The sequence below is a fragment of the Sander lucioperca genome, chromosome 12, assembly GCF_008315115.2.
Source record: "Sander lucioperca isolate FBNREF2018 chromosome 12, SLUC_FBN_1.2, whole genome shotgun sequence".
NCBI classification, from domain to species: Eukaryota; Metazoa; Chordata; class Actinopteri; order Perciformes; family Percidae; genus Sander; species Sander lucioperca.
In genome coordinates this window covers 36346853-36364681 of record NC_050184.1, presented here as the reverse complement: position 1 = coordinate 36364681, position 17829 = coordinate 36346853, and the positions used below count along the sequence as shown (strand labels likewise).

The 17829-nt window shown below is 42.7% G+C and overlaps 2 protein-coding genes across 6 annotated transcripts in view; one reads left to right on the top strand and one right to left on the bottom strand.

Moving 5' to 3' along the window:
• The window catches only part of LOC116058548 (leucine-rich repeat-containing G-protein coupled receptor 6), a 41064-nt gene extending 25859 nt beyond the window's left edge, over positions 1-15205 (top strand). Inside the window, exons 5-18 of the mRNA XM_031311412.2 lie at positions 265-480; positions 657-728; positions 2996-3064; positions 3485-3556; positions 4621-4692; positions 7207-7275; positions 7697-7768; positions 8059-8124; positions 8216-8287; positions 8735-8806; positions 9489-9614; positions 11887-12041; positions 12657-12737; positions 12877-15205. Coding sequence (XP_031167272.1) covers positions 265-480; positions 657-728; positions 2996-3064; positions 3485-3556; positions 4621-4692; positions 7207-7275; positions 7697-7768; positions 8059-8124; positions 8216-8287; positions 8735-8806; positions 9489-9614; positions 11887-12041; positions 12657-12737; positions 12877-14132 — 2470 coding nt within the window. The 3' untranslated portion in view covers positions 14133-15205. The remainder of the gene's footprint in view (positions 1-264; positions 481-656; positions 729-2995; positions 3065-3484; positions 3557-4620; positions 4693-7206; positions 7276-7696; positions 7769-8058; positions 8125-8215; positions 8288-8734; positions 8807-9488; positions 9615-11886; positions 12042-12656; positions 12738-12876) is intronic.
• ube2t (ubiquitin-conjugating enzyme E2T (putative)) lies at positions 15066-17776 on the bottom strand. Of its 5 annotated transcripts, XM_031311414.2 has the most exons (8): positions 17544-17776; positions 17074-17183; positions 16883-16952; positions 16671-16776; positions 16473-16571; positions 16026-16109; positions 15457-15619; positions 15066-15389 (listed from the first exon to the last, which is right to left on the bottom strand). In XM_031311414.2, the coding sequence occupies exons 2-7, from the start codon at positions 17180-17182 to the stop codon at positions 15503-15505; spliced, it is 585 nt and encodes a 194-aa protein (XP_031167274.1). In that variant the 5' UTR covers position 17183; positions 17544-17776; the 3' UTR covers positions 15066-15389; positions 15457-15502. The 5 variants fall into 5 exon arrangements, with proteins under 5 accessions (XP_031167274.1, XP_031167273.1, XP_035864122.1 ...); XM_031311413.2 differs by having other exon boundaries at positions 15066-15619; XM_036008229.1 differs by having other exon boundaries at positions 15066-15619; positions 17074-17219; positions 17544-17725.
• Between the last annotated feature and the right edge of the window lie 53 nt (positions 17777-17829).

Genomic DNA, 17829 nt, shown 5'->3' with positions numbered 1-17829 from the left:
GTCTGTGCTGGTAAAGCTAGATATAGCTTAATTAGCATGGGAATAAATCATAACGAGGAGCTTTTAAGACGCTGCAGCAAAGATGAAAGGAGAATAAAAGATGTGTAATTCTCATAATAACCTTCCTGTAAGCCAAAGTGTTTCACTGCCACGATAAACAACCACTAATGCACGCACAAGCACGAATACACATGCACATAAGCAAACATACTGTACTTAGACTTGGTGATTATCTCGTTAAGCTCAGTTCCTCTTACCCTGCAGGCGTCTTGACGCTAACCTGTTGTCTGAGGTTCCGGCTGGGGCCTTCAGAGGGGTTCGCTCCCTGAGACACCTGTGGTTGGACGACAACTCCCTAACAGAGATCCCAGTGACGGCCCTGGACTCTCTGCCCTCCCTGCAGGCCATGACGCTGGCCCTCAACCAGATCACACACATCCCAGATTATGCATTCACCAACCTCTCCGCCCTTGTCGTATTGTAAGTGACATCTTGATTTGTTTACTTAAAACTCTCCTGAGTCTGGGTTTCTCAACTTACAAGAAAAAAGTATTTGTTCCGTAGACTTAGAACAGGGCGGTGTTGATTGCAGTGTGGAAATGTTTTTGAGACAGTAATTTCTGATTTGTTGAAAAATATTCGTGGCCTTTTTCCAGGCATCTCCATAACAACCAAATCCAGAGCATGGGCGCGAGATGTTTTGAAGGTTTACACAGTCTGGAGACACTGTGAGTATTTCACAAACATGCATGCAGCAGGCAGGCGCACATGCGCGCACGCATTCACACGCACTCACACACGCACACACGCGCACACACACACACACACACACACACACACACACACACACACACACACACACACACACACACACACACGCAAGCAAACTTACTTCAGACGGTCTTTCTTCCTCAATATATTAAAGTCAAGCTGTGTCAAACAAATGGACCTTGTGTAGGGCAACCACAAGGTCCCTGCCATCTCTCTCTCACACACACACACACACACACACACACACACACACACACACACAAACACACTTTTAAACGCAAGACATTTTTACTATCTTGCACACGCACACAAGTGATTTCATTTAATAGGCCCAAATAAGTAGCTCCTCTGTTTCCCCAAACACTGTGATGACAAAGTATCAGCAAGTATCAACATTCCTTCTGTATGGTTGTCTTTACCACAATTACATTGTCTTAGAATAACTAAGATATATGAAGAACTTACTGAAATATAACTTCAAAAAGGTAATATAACCAAGAGCCACCAATTTACTCATGTTTGTTTTCGGTTTGGTGTTGGAAAATCTAAAATGAATGTGTTCTTATAAATCTTATATACCAAGTGTGCCAAAGAAAACTGTAGGAGGACTAAGTGTAGTGCTAATTCACAAAGTCATAATGATTAATGTCCTGGTAATTTCAGCAGGTGCTTGAACGTTGTTCAAAACCACAACCAAATGAACAACAGGGAAGTGAAAATGAAAAGTTCCTCTTTGATTGCCTTGAAGTAACATCAACAGATTATTCTGTGTTTTGTAAAAAATAATTGCTAAGCAGCGCTGAGGTCAAATATGGCTCAGCGTGGCTACAGGAGAATTGTTGAGCGTACGTGCCGTAGCTTCAATAACTGGATCCTAACCACACACCACTGTGGAAACCGCAGGAAACTGACAGCCTCATGAAAGAGGTGGAGAAAGAAAGTGAGACAGTGCAACTATGTCTCCTGCAAAATTCATGGTGGTCTGATGAAAACACAGTTACTGGCATGCTGCTTAACAACCTGTTGAAGTGTAAAAAAATAGTGCGTTTCTTTTTATGAGCATGTGTGTGGGCACGTGTGTGTGTGTGTGTGTGTGTGTGCAGATAAGCAAGTACTTCTGCTGTGCACTTACAAGCGTATGACCCGCTTAACACTCAACTTAAAAGCCATTATCCAAGCTGGGAAATGTGAGGGTACAGGGTTTAAGTCAGGGGTGCCATGCTTAAGAGGATGAAGGGAAACTAGAGAATGAGAAAAAAAAGAATGGAGCTCTCTGGACCAGAATAGTGTGTGTTAAAGTGTTTGGGCCGTCAGCGGCGAGGAGAGACAGATGATTCAGCAGATAAGATGACAGGTGTCATTGACGTAGGGATTGCGCTGGTATGAGGGGTTAATCTCTCACAGCAGCCTCGCTTATGAGAAATATGAGAGACCATCTGCATCACTACAACCCTCCCCAACCCCTAGTGTGTATTATAAAATCATTACTATGAGGAGCCATCCAGGGGACTGCTGGAAAACATAACTGTGTATGCAAACAAGAACGAGCAGAAACAGACAGACAAACATTTCACAACATCCACTGATGCTTGGGGAAAACACACATAATATTATCTAGAAGTACTTCATCAAAGGCATTTTTGCTGTCTACTTGAAAAGAATAAAAACAAATCCAGTTGGCTATGACTGAGTACTTTTAGATATCCTTTGACCTGGACAGCTAAGAATATTCAAAGACAGCCCGCATACCCAGGCACATATCTTAATGTGGCAAAGGACATACTATATATGCACAAACATGCACACTACACACTTTTCCCATGTACACAAGCACATCTACAGTTCATTCTCATACACAGACAAGAATTACAGTAAAACTCCTTTTGCCACCTGCGTAGGAGCTGTGTCAACTATACTGTATCATTGGTTGTTTTGATCCAGCGTTTCCTTGGAAACTAATCAGACGCAGACCTAAATAATCAGGTCAGAGCAGCAAAGGTCAAAGGTCAAATTCAAACTTCACACTTTACAGCTGTCAGCCTCTCAGAGCGGAGATGAAATGGCTGTGCATACATATGCAATCAGGCACACGTTCTCACACACGGAAATACAGAATATCATATATGGTTGAACTATGATTGCAGAGATATAAAACCTCCATCATGCCTTGGCCTTTTTCAATAAATTATGTAATCATGACTGATTATCTTACTGTCTCTCTCAGGGATTTAAACTACAATGATTTGCAGGAGTTCCCTGTGGCCATCAGGACACTGAATAAGCTTCAGGAACTGTGAGTACACACATACACACACACACACACACACCTGCCTCACATGACTATCGTAGTTGCGTTATCCCAAGTAATCCCGTTAAGTGATTTTAATGTGGCACTCGGATACAATCTCTCTCGCCCTAAGCAGGTGCTGGCTACACACCCACGCACCCACTCGCCTGCACGTACACACACACAAACCATGTCTTCTCTCAGCTTCAGCAGATGTTCCACCGCGTGCATATGTGACACAGATACAGCATATGTGTGCGTGTTTACATCTCATTTATCCAAAAATGTTTTTCAGCTGTGCAATGGCAGTTGCAACATAAGGACATATGACTTGCCCAAACACACACAAATACACACACACACACACACAAAATCAGAAACATATTGATAAACTGTTTGACTAACAGTATGTTTTTATATTTGCAGGGGCTTCCATAACAACAATATCAAAGCCATCCCTGAGAGGGCCTTCGTGGGAAACCCTCAGCTCCAAACCATGTGAGCTTAATGCTTAAAGGTGCTGTAGGTAGGATTGTGAAGATCCAGGACTTAGCAAAAAAATTTGAACATCGACAACTTCTCAGTCCCTCCCCCCTTTCTGCTAAAGGCCAAAATGGTCTCCTAAGCCCCTCCCCCCACAAGGGAGAATAAATGCGTGTGCATGAGCAGTGATTGACACGCAGTTATGGCGCGTTCATGTCACCTCGGAATGACAGGGACCGCCCCCGTGATTACGTTGTTTTTCCGACTACCAGCGTTCACATGGTTAGGATGGTCGGGATGCGTGTTCTTCTTCTTCTGTTATATTGGCGTTTGGCATAACAACTTGTTGCATGACTGCCACCAACTGTTTCTCGTAGCCTAGAGCATCAGGTGTGTGAAAACCTGGTGAAAACATGGAGGCCACAATAATTTGCTGCTGTTTTCTTATGCGAGCATACAAACAGCACATCGTCAGGTGTTTGTGTTATCTGCAGGACAACGAACGGGAAAGTACACAGATAAGGTGTTGTTGTTTTTTTTATACATAGGCCTATTTATGAATAATTTGAAACATGTTATGTCTGTATATGTTTCTCAGCAGAGGCGTTTGTCCACAATAAACAGTTAATTGTCATTGAAATATGTTCAGTGAACCAAAGTCGCCTACATCAAACGTCAGTTGTCAACAACGCGTCACCAACTGGGAAACTCGGTTAGCAAAATCTGGCCCGAGTTTCCCACCTCTGTTTCCCACAGGAAGGGACGTGAATGATGACGTTTTCACTCGGAAAAACGTTTTTCCGATGTCCATGAACGCACGGTTAGACACCACCCCTGGCCCTGATTGGTGTATCTGAACAGGGAGCTGTGGATTTTTGCAAATCGCACTACAGGCTGTAGGTGGTGCCAGAGGAGCCGGATTTTTTTTTTTGTCTTACCTACTGCATCTTTAATGTGCACATACTGTTAGATAAACACATAATTGCCATTTCATGTCAACATCATGTACAGTGCAAGTCATTCCTCTAAAGAAATTAATCTGAATATGTCCAAATCAATTTTCTATTTCTTTCTTGCAGTCATTTCTATGAAAACCCCATCCAGTTTGTGGGAAAATCCGCTTTCCAGTTCTTACCTAAGTTGCACACACTGTGAGTATGCGGTCAGTAGGAACCATTCCACTGAGTTAGCCCAAACACTGTTTAAATCATCCTCTGTCCCTAGCAGTGAGAGTTGAGTGGACATGTGTAATGGCCTACTGACTGATGTTGTGTTAGCCTATTGCTGTGCTCTGTGCTGATGTGGTAAGAGAGAGTGTGTTGTAAGAACATGTTGAATAGTGTGACTTATGATGTCTTGTGAGACAGCCAAAACAGCTTGTGTTGATGTTGGAGGAAAAGTATGATGGCTAAAATGAGCTGTTAGACAAGGTCTGTGTGTGTGTGTGTGTGTGTGTGTGTGTGTGTGTGTGTGTGGTGTGTGTGTGTGTGTGTGTGTGCAGTGTTGGGAAGGATACTTTCAAAACGTATTCCGTTACAGAATACATGGCCAAAAATGTAATTTGTAACGTATTCCGTTACATTACTCAATCTGAGTAACGTATTCTGAATACTTGGATTACTTCCACATTGAATTGCATTTTATAAGTGTAGGAATGCGGCCATCAAATCCAGCTTACTAAACAGGCCTGTTCTGTTGTGTTCTTCTGTTCCAACTGGCTGAATGGCTACCTAAACAAACTAGATTGTTGTATTTGTAGTCCCGAACCTCATACTACAAAAATCTAACTGCAGTCTAAGCTACCACAAGCTAATTTTAGCTAACGTTAGCTAGCATGTCAAACGGGGCTGGTCTAGGGTGACCAGACGTCCCCGGTTTCCGGTGACAGTCCTCGGTTTCGGCGACCTGTCCCCGGAAATGTCCCCGGTTTTCAAAACGAGCACTTTTATGAACGTAAAAACAAGCTGGACAATTGGCGTCCTATTAACTTACAGCTTGTTTCATCGTTGCCGACTGCAGCGATCTCGTTTAATACTGGACCAATGTAAAAGGAAAATATTTCCTCAATAGTTTTACCTGTATCTGATACTCAATGAGCTGTTGCAGAAACAAGCCCAGCGTGAAGCAATAAAGCAAAAGCTGTCAGATAAATGTAGTGCAGTAAACATTACAACATTTCCCTCTGAGGTGTAGTGGAGTACAAGTATGAAGTAGCAGCAGGGGTGATTCTAGGATCAAACCTTTAGGGGGGCTCAGCCCCTAATGAGAATGTGACACGGATATAGTGCATGCAAAAGTGTTAATCTGCGCCATGAAATGACCAACTTCTTCACAACCGCACACCTGCTCTCCCTCTGACAGATAGAGACTCAGCCAAAGGCGTGAGTCTGGCACAACCACCTCAACCAGAATCTAAGCTTTCCAATGATATTAGCGCCAGTTGCTGTGACAAATGGTTTGCGAGAAAATTAACATTGAATTTACATGAAATGTTATCATATTTGCATTCTGCATAAATCTCTGCACACCATTATTCTCTGTGAAATATTTCACAAACTCTTGACTCAACACATGCATCGGTACAACAAGCGGTTCCCGGGTAATCTGGTTTTGAAATTGCAACAAAATTTCTACATGGTCTTCAACTTTGGGACAAAATTATAATGCATTCTCATGTAAACTATTTATGTCAGCACAGACATTTTTGTAAATTGCTTAGCCAGTGTATCCCACCATAATGGTTATTATATTGCCAGATTCCAGACAATTCCACTTACTTATATATATCCCACTTACAAATATGAATATATATTTATATTTCACATTAATTTATATTTCACATTAATGCAAAAATATGAAGAACAAACTATTCAACCTGTGTGTGCATGGTTATAATTCTGAAGTGCAAAATAGTTCAGGCTACAGCACAAATACAGTATTTCCATCCATAGATAAGAATAATCAAGTCTTACCTCTGAATTTCTCTTCAAAGTGCACCAGATTGATGCATTTGAACATTAAAATAGACAACATGTTCTTACAGGGGAGCATGCCCATGGACCCCCCCCTAGGGGGGCTTGCACCCCAGTGCAGCTCTAGGTCTTGTGACGCCCCTGGGGCAGTGTCCCCGTTTTAAGTTTTACAAAGATAAAAAAATTACCTTTTTTGGAGGTATTTACGCTTCTGAGCTGAAAATGTCCCCGGATTTTGTCTCAGAACTCTGGTCACCTTAGGCTAGTCAGTCTTTTAACGGCTCTGGGGCTAGTAAATCAGCACATAGGAGAATGTAAAGTCGCACGTCAACTAAGCAGGTAGCTACCTCATACAACTATAAATTAGCAAGGTGACCAGTAAAACTACAGCAGACGACTAACCCTGGCTAATTAAAAAAAAAACGTACTTTAAGATGCTTCTTCAGGTTGGAGGTGGAGTAATTTGGACGCTGAAAGGAGGTTGATTGCTGGCAAGCAGAGGTTGCACTGCACAGTTATATTTCGTTCTCCCTTCTCTTTCTTTAATGTGAAATGCTGTTTGAATTTCCAAGATAGAAATGCATTCCTGCCCTGGCTGTGTTGTGCCGGTTCTGACTCCATTGTGACCAATCACGATCCATTGTGATTGTGACCGATCACCGATCCATTGTATTTTTCTCCCTGATGCTGCAGTTCCCTTAACGGGGCAACCCAGATTCAAGAGTTTCCCGATCTGAAAGGAACCACCAGCCTGGAAATTTTGTGAGTTCTCTTCCCCACACACACACACACACACACACACACACACACACACACACCACTACACACACGCATGGAATTATATCACCACATACAACAGCAAAGAATGTGAAAAGACACTGAGGTTGATGATGACAGAGATGTTTTCCTTGACATACATCAGAGAAATTAAGTGGAGAGAGATAAGGATAAGCAGGAGAAAAATATAATAAATAAATAATGTGTGTGTTTTAGGATTCTTAGAGAGAAAGGGACAGAACAGCACACAAGTGATAGGGAGGGGTAAGCTAGTTATGCCAGCCAGTAATAGTTTTGGCGAACCTAAACAGCTCCCTGTCTGACCAAGTTAGACTCACAGGACTGGGGGATCCTTTCGCCTGCCTGCACTTCAACAATGATCAGAGGATTCTCCTTTTCTCTACAGGACGCTGACTCGGGCCGGTCTCTCAGCCCTCCCTCTGGATCTATGTGAGCAGCTGCCTCACCTCAGAGTGCTGTGAGTACACACATGGGGGGAGAGTAAGAGGTACAAAAACTGATACACAAAACCCAACTGTGGAGAGTTGTGCCCCCAAGCAATCATTTATACAATCACTGTGCTATGAAATACAATCAGCCCTCCCCCCCAAGGAAATTATTGTCCTGCTATATTGCCTTGCTCACAGAGCTGACTGTTCCCTGAAATAATCCTGTCACCCCCATAATTTCCCACGCTATAAATCCACAGCTGGTCACTGTGTTTATGTGTGCCTTGTGTGTGTGCTTGTGCTTTCTGTATTGTTGTAGGGAGCTGTCCTACAACCAGATTGAGGATCTGCCCAGCTTTTACCGCTGCTCTGCACTGCAAGAGATGTGAGTTTGCGCACACATATGCATCAAAATGAAAGATTGTATCTGTTTCCCAGCACTTTTTACATTGTTCTGTATGCATTCTTCTCACCAGAGGGCTACAACATAACCAAATCAGAAGGATAGAGTCAAGCACCTTCCAGCAGCTCACCTCTCTAAGAGCGCTGTAAGTCAACCTTTGTTGTAACTGTTAATTTTCTCCCACGTCACACATTTATCATCTAGATCAGTGGTTCCCAACCTTGGGGTCAGGACTCCACCAAGGGGACACAAGGTATACCTGAGGTTTCATCAGATGATTAACAGGATAGGAAAGAAGAAAGCAAAATGTAATCCTTCAACAAATATTTTTCCTTTGAGCTTTTTTTCTTCTGAAATACTAGTCTACCTCTAAAACATATTGAAATGAAACTATCTGTGCAGGGTAAATCAACAATAGTATGATGAGATGTCACAAACAGACATGTCATAAGAATGTAAGGTTGCAAAACATGGGTCAAGCTCAACCTATGTAGACTTATGACCTATTACTGACATCTAGTGGTGATCAAGCTACAACATTCAATGTGCAATTACAACTCATTTTAGTCCATTTCACTTCACTTTCTGTCAGGGATCTGAGCTGGAATATGATTGAGTGGATCCACGTGGATGCCTTTGCCTCGCTTCACTCTTTGAGCAAACTGTGAGTAAACACAGATACATTACTATCACTTAGACTCTTCTCCCTTTTATCTGGTCCTTCTGCAGTGTCACTCTTCTCCCCTAGAAGGCACGCCAAATTTAATGGGGTTGCCATGGTTTGGGGGAGGGTGGGGATGTTTGTTCTGTTTCTGTGATGTATAAGGTTTTGTGATGTCTTAAAGCCTGAACTATCATTGCATTTCCACCTGTATACTATTAATAAAAAATGTATCACAAAAAAAAGAAGGCACGCCAAATTTGTGCATCTTTGATTAAAGTTAAGCTATTTGTCAGAGCCTTCACCTTATACAAACACTCCACACTTGACTGTGTGTGCCACAGAAAAAGTGTTGTCTTTGGCTGAGTCTACAGAGAACACTGATATGCATTTATTCTTTGAAAAACCCCTCTGTGTGGCCAGGAGATTCATCTCAGGTCATGCCAATACAAACTGCTTCATTGTGTGAAGACTGGTTGAAGTATGCGTAGCTAAACAAGCAGATACACTGCATCTGACAGGAAGTGTTATCTGGAGGGAATCTGATAGAGCCTTGTCTGAACTGTTTTAAATATATCTGAGAGACAAGGTTTTTTTGTTACCAAGGACGACCCTCGGCAATATGTGAAATGAAAACCTGACACCCATACTCTTCTGTTTCTTTCTCAATTTCTTTCTATCTCAGGGATTTGACTGAGAACCGTCTCAGCTCACTACCTTTTGCAGGTTTGGGGGGTCTCACTCATCTCAAGCTGAGGGGAAACACAGAATTGTATGAGGCCTTCAGTCCTGATTACTTCCCCCGTATGAGGTAACACATAAACACACCATTATGCATCCTTTTATTTTTTCTTAGTTAATGTTTACTTTGTGTTTTGTTTTTTTTCATCCAAAACTTACATAAAGGGACAGTTCATATTTTTTTTTTGAAGTGGAGTTGTATGAGGTACTAATTCAAAGTCAGATTTTTACCTACAAGAGATGACGGTCAGCATGCTCCAAGTTCAGAGAAGCAGGCAGCACTACTGACATGGAAGCTAAGCAATGTACTACTGTTGGCTGGGTAGCAGCAATACATTTTTTTTTTTTTATATAACTTTATTTTAGGCGTTTTCAATATACAGAAATGAGCATGCATACATATACAAACAAACTCGGGACATAGTCCCACAGTGGTGCCCTCCCCTTCTCCCTCCCCATACATCCTAGCAATACGTATTTTAACCACTTAAAAAAACAATATCAGTTTAAGTGTATACTATATTTAGAATATTTTCACCACTTTACCTTCCCATCAGATAGCTCTTTCCAACGGGGAAGTAACCGAATGAGGCAGTGGTAGACCAGCAACTCCCCGTGCTCCGCGTAAAATTATTGGTTTTTTTTTCAAAGGAGTCTGGTGGCTTTACATAGATGGTGGCTTTAAAGTGAGCATGGACGTAACTGCTTCAGTTCCCCGTTGGAAAGGGCTGTCTGACAGCAAGGTAAAGCGGTAAAAAAATAAAAATATAGCGTACACAGAAACCAATATTTATTTTTTTGGGTGGGCCTTTTATTTTAGATGGCTAAAATACATTATGCTGCTGCCCAGTGCACAGCAGGACATTGTTTTGCTTCCATGTCGGTACTCCGGTCTGTTTCTCCAAACTTGGGACGTGCCATCTACTGTAGGTAATACACTGAACATAAGTACCTCATACTAGAGCCCTGCGCGGGACTGTTTTCTTCATCCCGCTCCCGCCCGCTCCCGGCGAATTTCTGACCATTACCGCCCGCACCCGCAACATGTGTGTTACACTCCCGCCCGCTCCCGCAATGTGTACGTCCACTCCCGCGCGCACCCGCAAAACTCTGAGAATTTATGCCCGCACAATAATAGAGATGCATTGACGTTGTGTCTTCTCCCGTCCCGCATGAGAAAACACGTCATTTTATAGATTAATAGGGAGAAGATGAAGGCAAAGAAGGCAGGTGCTTGCTGCTGTTAGACGGGGAGGAAGGAGCAGAAGGATAGGGAGAGAGGGGGGGAAGGGGCCGAGGATGAGGGAGAGAGGAGAGGGAGAGAGGGGGAGGAAGGAGCCGAGGATGAGGGAGCGAGCGGACGGTGGACGGAGCCTTGGCTCGGAGCTCCCCCGTCCTGGGAGGCTCAGACACGCTGGTGTCTGCTCATAGATGGCCTATACAGTATATACTCAGTCAGTATATATGTATATCTATGGTTTCTGCTGGCGTGGGGGGGTTCCAGGCTACATCCCGATCCCGCAGTGTTTTTTTTAGCCGCCCGCTCCGCCCGCAGCAAAGTTAAAACCGCCCGCTCCCGCGAGATTTGCGTTGGGTGCCGCGGGACCCGGCGGGACCCAATCCCAATGCAGCCCTCTACCTCATACAACCCCACTGCAAAATAGCTGAACTATCCCTTTAAGATGATAATTTACCAGATGTGTAACCTGTGGCTGTAAGGGACAATGCATCACTTACCATCCCTTCAATTATCCTTCCTCTCACAATTTTCTATTAACACCTTTAATTTAGCAAAAGCAGCCAAGGCTGACAAAAAGCTAATTACACTGTATCCCTGCAAGCCATTCCTGAACTGAACTTCAACAATGAGGAAGCATTTGTCAGCAGCAAGTTAAATCTTGTTACAAAGATTCCTGAAGGCCTGAAAAGGTGCAATTGAAATGGAGAGTGATTTTCAAAGACATAGGAGATGGCAAGTGATCATGTGCCAATGTCAGTTACTGTAGCACATCAAAACAGAACTCCAGGCAGAAGGCCATTTCAAAAGCATGTACATTACATTTCTGTGTACAACCATCTACAACAAGATTAAAAAAACTGAGTTTCACCTATGTGTTGCTTATAGATGATGGGTAGGTTTGCTAGATTTTTCACATGTATAGGAGCAGATTCATAAGCCCTTGCAGAGCTTTGAAACGTTATGTAAATATCCAATATTGTATGTAAAAGCTAAGCTGGTAATGCTCAAGCTCACATTAAAATTAACATAACTTGTTAAACCATCTGTTGTGGCATTGTTTTTGCTGATCTATTGTCAATACTGTTCCATCTGTTTGTTACAGGGTAATAGAGATGCCTTATGCCTACCAGTGCTGTGTGTATGGTTCCTGTGATAGCTACAAGCCAGTAGGCCAGTGGGACACAGAGCAGAGCAACACTGATGAGGACCTACACAAAAGGACTGTAGCCATGTACCCTATCCATGCTGACACACACTGTAAGAAATTACACCATTACAATATCTGTGCGAACATATATGCAGTATAAAACACACATGGTACACACCCGGGGCAGGGTGGGGTAAAGTAATAGACAGAAATCTGAGTGCCATATGCCTTTGCTCATTGACGAATTATTGACACAAGCCCACTTGAAACATGTCAGAGCCTCGCTGAAACCACAGCTACCTGGCAGCTGATGCACACTTCACTTGAGTGTTGACCCTTTCACACATTCCTGTGGCGATCATAAAGTTTAAACACCAATAAACCAAAATTAAGTTGAAATTAAAACCATTAAACCTACGCCATTAAAGCCGAAAATAAACAATTGCTGGGTGTACCAAAAGATACAATAACAAAAGATGACATAACATATCACTGATTAAAATTGATTCACCTTTAATTGTTAGATAAACAGTCTTGATGATCAAATCCAATGCAAGTGCCAATTATGTTCTACTTTTTTTTTATTTATTTATTTCATGTGTAAAAGAATGTTAAATGGCCTTCTTTATCACACCAGTGTCACACACAATCCAACGTGCATATACTGTGTACACTTACACTGCTGTCATAAAACCTTAGCTAACCCTGGCATTGCTTTATTTCAGATGACCCTGACCTGGAGGAGTTCCAACTGGAAATAGAGGAATCCAAACTACAGACCAGTGTCCAATGCACACCCACTCCAGGTAACGTGAATTACACTTTCAGTGATGAGGATCAAGCTGGTTTTCAGATGGTTTGTCATAACTACAGTGTAAGGAAACTGAGGCATGAATTCACTGTTTACAGTTCTACAGCTACAGCTGATGATTTGTGTGTTTGCAGGTCCTTTCCGTCCCTGTGACTCTCTGTTGGGCAGCTGGCTGGTTCGTTTGGGCTTGTGGTCCATCTCCTTGGTGTCTCTTCTGGGGAACTCCCTCCTGCTCCTCTCCCTCTTCGGCTCACCCGGCTACCTGTCACCTCTCCGCTTCACTGTGGCCTGCATGGGTGCTTCCAACCTGCTGACGGGTGTGTGTACATGCACCCTAGCCCTTGTGGATGCTCTAACCCTGGGAGAGTTTGGTCATCACGGTGCCCGCTGGGAGGGGGGTCCTGGTTGTCAAGCGACGGGATGGGTCTGGGTGTTTGCATCTGAGGCAAGTGTGTTGCTGCTGACTCTGGCAGCTGTGCAGTGTGGCGTGAGTGTGACATGTGCCCGTGCTTATGGGAAGTCCCCATCCCTTGGGAGTGTGCGCACATGTGCACTTTTCTGCCTCACTCTCTCCCTCACTCTTGCTTCTCTTCCACTGGTAGGAGTTGGAGAGTACGGGTCCTCACCTTTCTGCCTTCCCTCGCCCCTGCCACCCCCATCCTCTCGACTACCATCCTCCCTGGGCTTTCCCTTGGCGCTCATTATGATGAACACCCTGTGCTTGCTTATAGTCACAGGCTCATACATCCGCCTATACTGGGAGTTACTTAGGGGAGAGTGTGAGGGCCTGTGGGACTGCGCTATGATCAAACACGTTGCCTGGTTAATATTCACAAATGGCCTCCTCTATGTACCAGTAGCTTTTCTCTCCCTCTGCTCCCTCCTGGGTCTCCTCTCTCTGGGTGAGGAGGTGTTAAAATCAGTTCTCCTGCTTCTCCAGCCCCTGCCTGCCTGCCTCAACCCCCTCCTCTTCCTCCTCTTCACACGAGAGCACTCCCAGTTTTTCTTCTGGCCTCACCCCAAAGCACGACCACAGCTACGCCGGGATCGCACCCTGGACTCACTGGTTTCTGTGGAAACAGAGAAGAGCTCCTGCTCCGATTCGTCAACACAGGTGTCACTCGCTGATGCTGACGCCCTTTACAGTGGGGGGTCCTCTCTCCAACCCCGACTGGAACCAATCAGATTTTCCCACTGCTCCTCTACTTCTTCTGTTCCTCTCATCCTTTGCCAGATACCCACTCCCACAGCCAAAGATAGAGACAGAGTGACAGGAGGAGGGAGCCTGAATGACGATGAATGTCTGAAGAGTTTGGATCAAGATGTGATTTATAACACTTGCCCTCTGTATCACTCTACCATGACTCCCTCTCTGAACTCTCATCCATGAGCCTCCAAGCTAGCTGTCTGAATAGCTGGGACACTATGGACACTTAAAGGACCACCATTGAACAGCAGCAGCAAGACCAGCTCTGGGTTTTCAATCCTCAAGCACCTCAAAATAAGTCCACACAGAGACTGTAGAGTACTCTAGGGAAGTCTATGAGAACACAACAAGGTGCCTCTGAAAATGAAGACTGCAACTAAAAGTTCCATTCACAGTTAAGACTATTAAAGGAAACACCACAATACATGTCTGTTAAAATAAAGGACAATTTCAGACACTACCCAGTGGACTGCTTCAGTCATGAACTTGCATGACAAAAATAAAAGCTCCAATAAAAGCTGTTAACTACATGGAAAATCTAAGCATCAGACAAATCCATGGTTTACCCAGGGGGAATTGATTTAGAACCAGTAGAACTTTAAGTGTAAATGTTTATACTGAAATGTGATCATGAGACATGCAACTTAGAGGTTACAGATTGTTTGGTTATATTTTAAGTGGAGTTATCTTATTTGTTTTTGTAATATTTTTTTAATGTAAGTTCAATCCTATTGCTAAAGGTCTGTTTCAAAGAAAAGGAGTCATTATCAGATACACCGGGACATTTTTACCAGAGTAAGCTAACATTTTTCACTCACAGAAATGTTATTCAGATATATTTCTTTGCAACTGTTTTAATAGCTGTTATGACAATGTTTTTTTATGTAGCAACAAAATGCAACAGGTAACAGATCGCACACGTTTCAAATAGTTTACATGATTTTGTCTCAAATATGCAAATCTGCCCAACCATCAGCAAGCAGTTATACAGACTTAATGGGATGCTATCTTTCTACAGACATTAAAGTAGGCTAGCGATATGTACAATGTAACTACCTCTGAACTAGCATGGTATTGACTCACTACAGCCTTATGATGTCTGTCTTCCTTTTTATATGATAAACAGCAAATATATAATTTTATATTAAAAAATAAATCCTTAGTTTGTAAAATAAACTTGCTATTTAGGATGTACATACTTTGTATACAACTGGTAAGCATATGTTTGAATAAAATGATTATCTTCATACTGTATACACCATCAACCACTGTGCTTCTGCTACTACTGTGAAACACACCTCCACATCAAGTCAAGGTATCGTATGTAATACATAAAATTAGTTCAATTAGTGTTTAAAATAAACTTTAATATCACAACAGAAACATAAGAATTATACATATAAATATGTGGGCAGTTCTGGATTAGGACGAGGAATGCATACATAGAAAAAGGAAGTAGGTATAAGCACTAAATTAAAAATGTAAATTGCCTTGTATAAGGCATGGTGGCTCTGTAGAAGAGAGACCTGTGGCTCTAACAGGCAAGATAGAAACTACACACAGGTTTTCTTTGCTGGTTCCTCTGCCTCCTGCTGTGCACCGAAAGCCTCTCTTTTGCGAGATGAAGCTTTCTGATCTGGAGTATTTTCTTTGTTGGCCTCCACGACTCCCTGAACAAAGACAGATACAAACTATTTTAGATAATGACAGTATTGCCCATAAATACTCCTACACATCCCTAAACTGAGAATTATGAAATCTGGGGGTCACATTTTAATAATAAAACAGTATGCATCACTTTGTTGCAAGTGAATATTAAATTAGTAGACAACATTCTATCAAGGGATCACAGCACCACCTTGTGGGCAAAATATATCACTACACAGAGCTAGTACAATGACAGACATTACAGCGCTGTGGAGCAAGTGACAATAATCATGTCACCCACTAGGAATAATGGAGCCTACCTGAGGTCAGTACATAATAACATTAAAAAAGGTTAAAAATGAAAACTGTTGCATTCATGAACAACAGTAAATATGTTACAACTGCTTCACCCATAGACCAGAGACTTACCGTATTCTTCTGAACAGCGTGTTCTTGTGTCCACTTCCTGGCCTTCTCCGTGAACAGCTGTTTGCTGTATTTGAACTCTGATGACTGCGTTCAAAAAATGTAAACGTCTCTTTACATGTGTATACGGCGGAAATACACAATTGATCACAGTATCACAATTCAGATGCTCTCTACTGCAATTTTAAGACCGCAAGAGGATGCATTTTTGTGACAAGACGTAAAGGTGTTTCAGACTGATATCTAAAGTTATTCTGGCATTTAGCAAAACGTCTGGCTTACAATAAAAATGCATACTGGAAAAAGTATTTGAACCATAGTGTTATTAAGTTCTCAGCCATTCTAAAAAAAGGTTTTAGCAAAAGCTCTATTGTCACATATATTTGTATTAGAATATAAAACCACCACATCGTTATGATATCTGCGAATGCAAGATTGTGTGAGACTCACTATATCGGCCATGAGTGGGTCATCTGGATTGGGCTCAGCCATGAGCAGCTGAATGGAGGTGAGGACCGTAGAGATGTTTAGGGATGGCTTCCAGGCACCCTGAATAATACAAAATAATAATTAATAAGTTTGACAGCAGACAAACAAAACCAGATAATGCATGTGCATCAACAACTTTTAATGGTAATATGTTTCAACCTTTGGCGGGAGTTTGAGGGCATCATGGCAGATACGCCCTGAATTGTCAATGTTTGGGTGGTAGATGGGGGTCAAGAATCGCATTTTGGGAGGCTCAAATGGGTACCTACGAGAAGAAAACAGCAGTCAGTCATATTTGACTGCAGTTAGGTGTTTATGACGTCGAAATGGGACAGAGAACATATCAGTGTTAAAACGTTGAGATAATGCACCTCTCTGGGACCTTGATCTCCAAAAGGAAGAGTCCACCTTCATATGGGGTCCCTGTTCCACCCACTATCTCTGTAAACCAGAGGAAGGGAAAGAGAATACATGGTTGATCAGATAGATAAACCAGATATTTACTTTGTCACATGTGGTATATTCCTGAGAACAAATGCAGTATTATGCTGAGAATACGTACGTGCCCGCAGGTCGTCTACCCGTTCCTCGATCTGCCAGCATGTTATTCCGGGAGGTGGCTCCGTGCTCAGCATCTGAAGTTCACGCTTCAAACGGGAAGCCTTCTGCATTCTGCAGAGCGAAGAATGGAGTGAACGGGAACGAGTCTTGATTAATGCAACACAAACGAATTGGTGATACTGGTACCTCATGTATTCATGTAGGCCTATTCGTTTTGACCAGACAGAAAATATCCACTCGCTTTATAAAGTTACATTACATTACATTACGTTACATGACATGTCATGTCATTTCATTTAGCTGACTCTTTCATCCAATGCGACTTCCAGTTAATGAACGTCAGCTTAGCTCTAACGTTAGGAGTTCAATCATGTCACTACGGAAACATATTAGCAGGCGGTGTCTTTTAAAGTCCAATAACCACACCGTAGTCACAATAAAATATTGTTTACTCGAGATTAAATCACTTACTTTTCTCACGCTTTAACAATTGTGGTTCACTTCACAACCGCTTTTACAGCTCAACTTCACGTGTTTACTTCACAACACCGCCCGAGAGGACCGGAGCTGTTTTGGATTTCCCTCGCCCTACGTCATCAACACCGCCCGCGTTCAGTTCTTCTTCTGTTTAATCGGTGATTTGCAGCTAACCGGACCACGATCGCCACCTACCGTTGAATCGCTTGGTGTTAGATAAAGATAGAGAGTACTATAGTGTTGTCTTAAAATAATGTTTGAGCATGAAACTGCAACACCT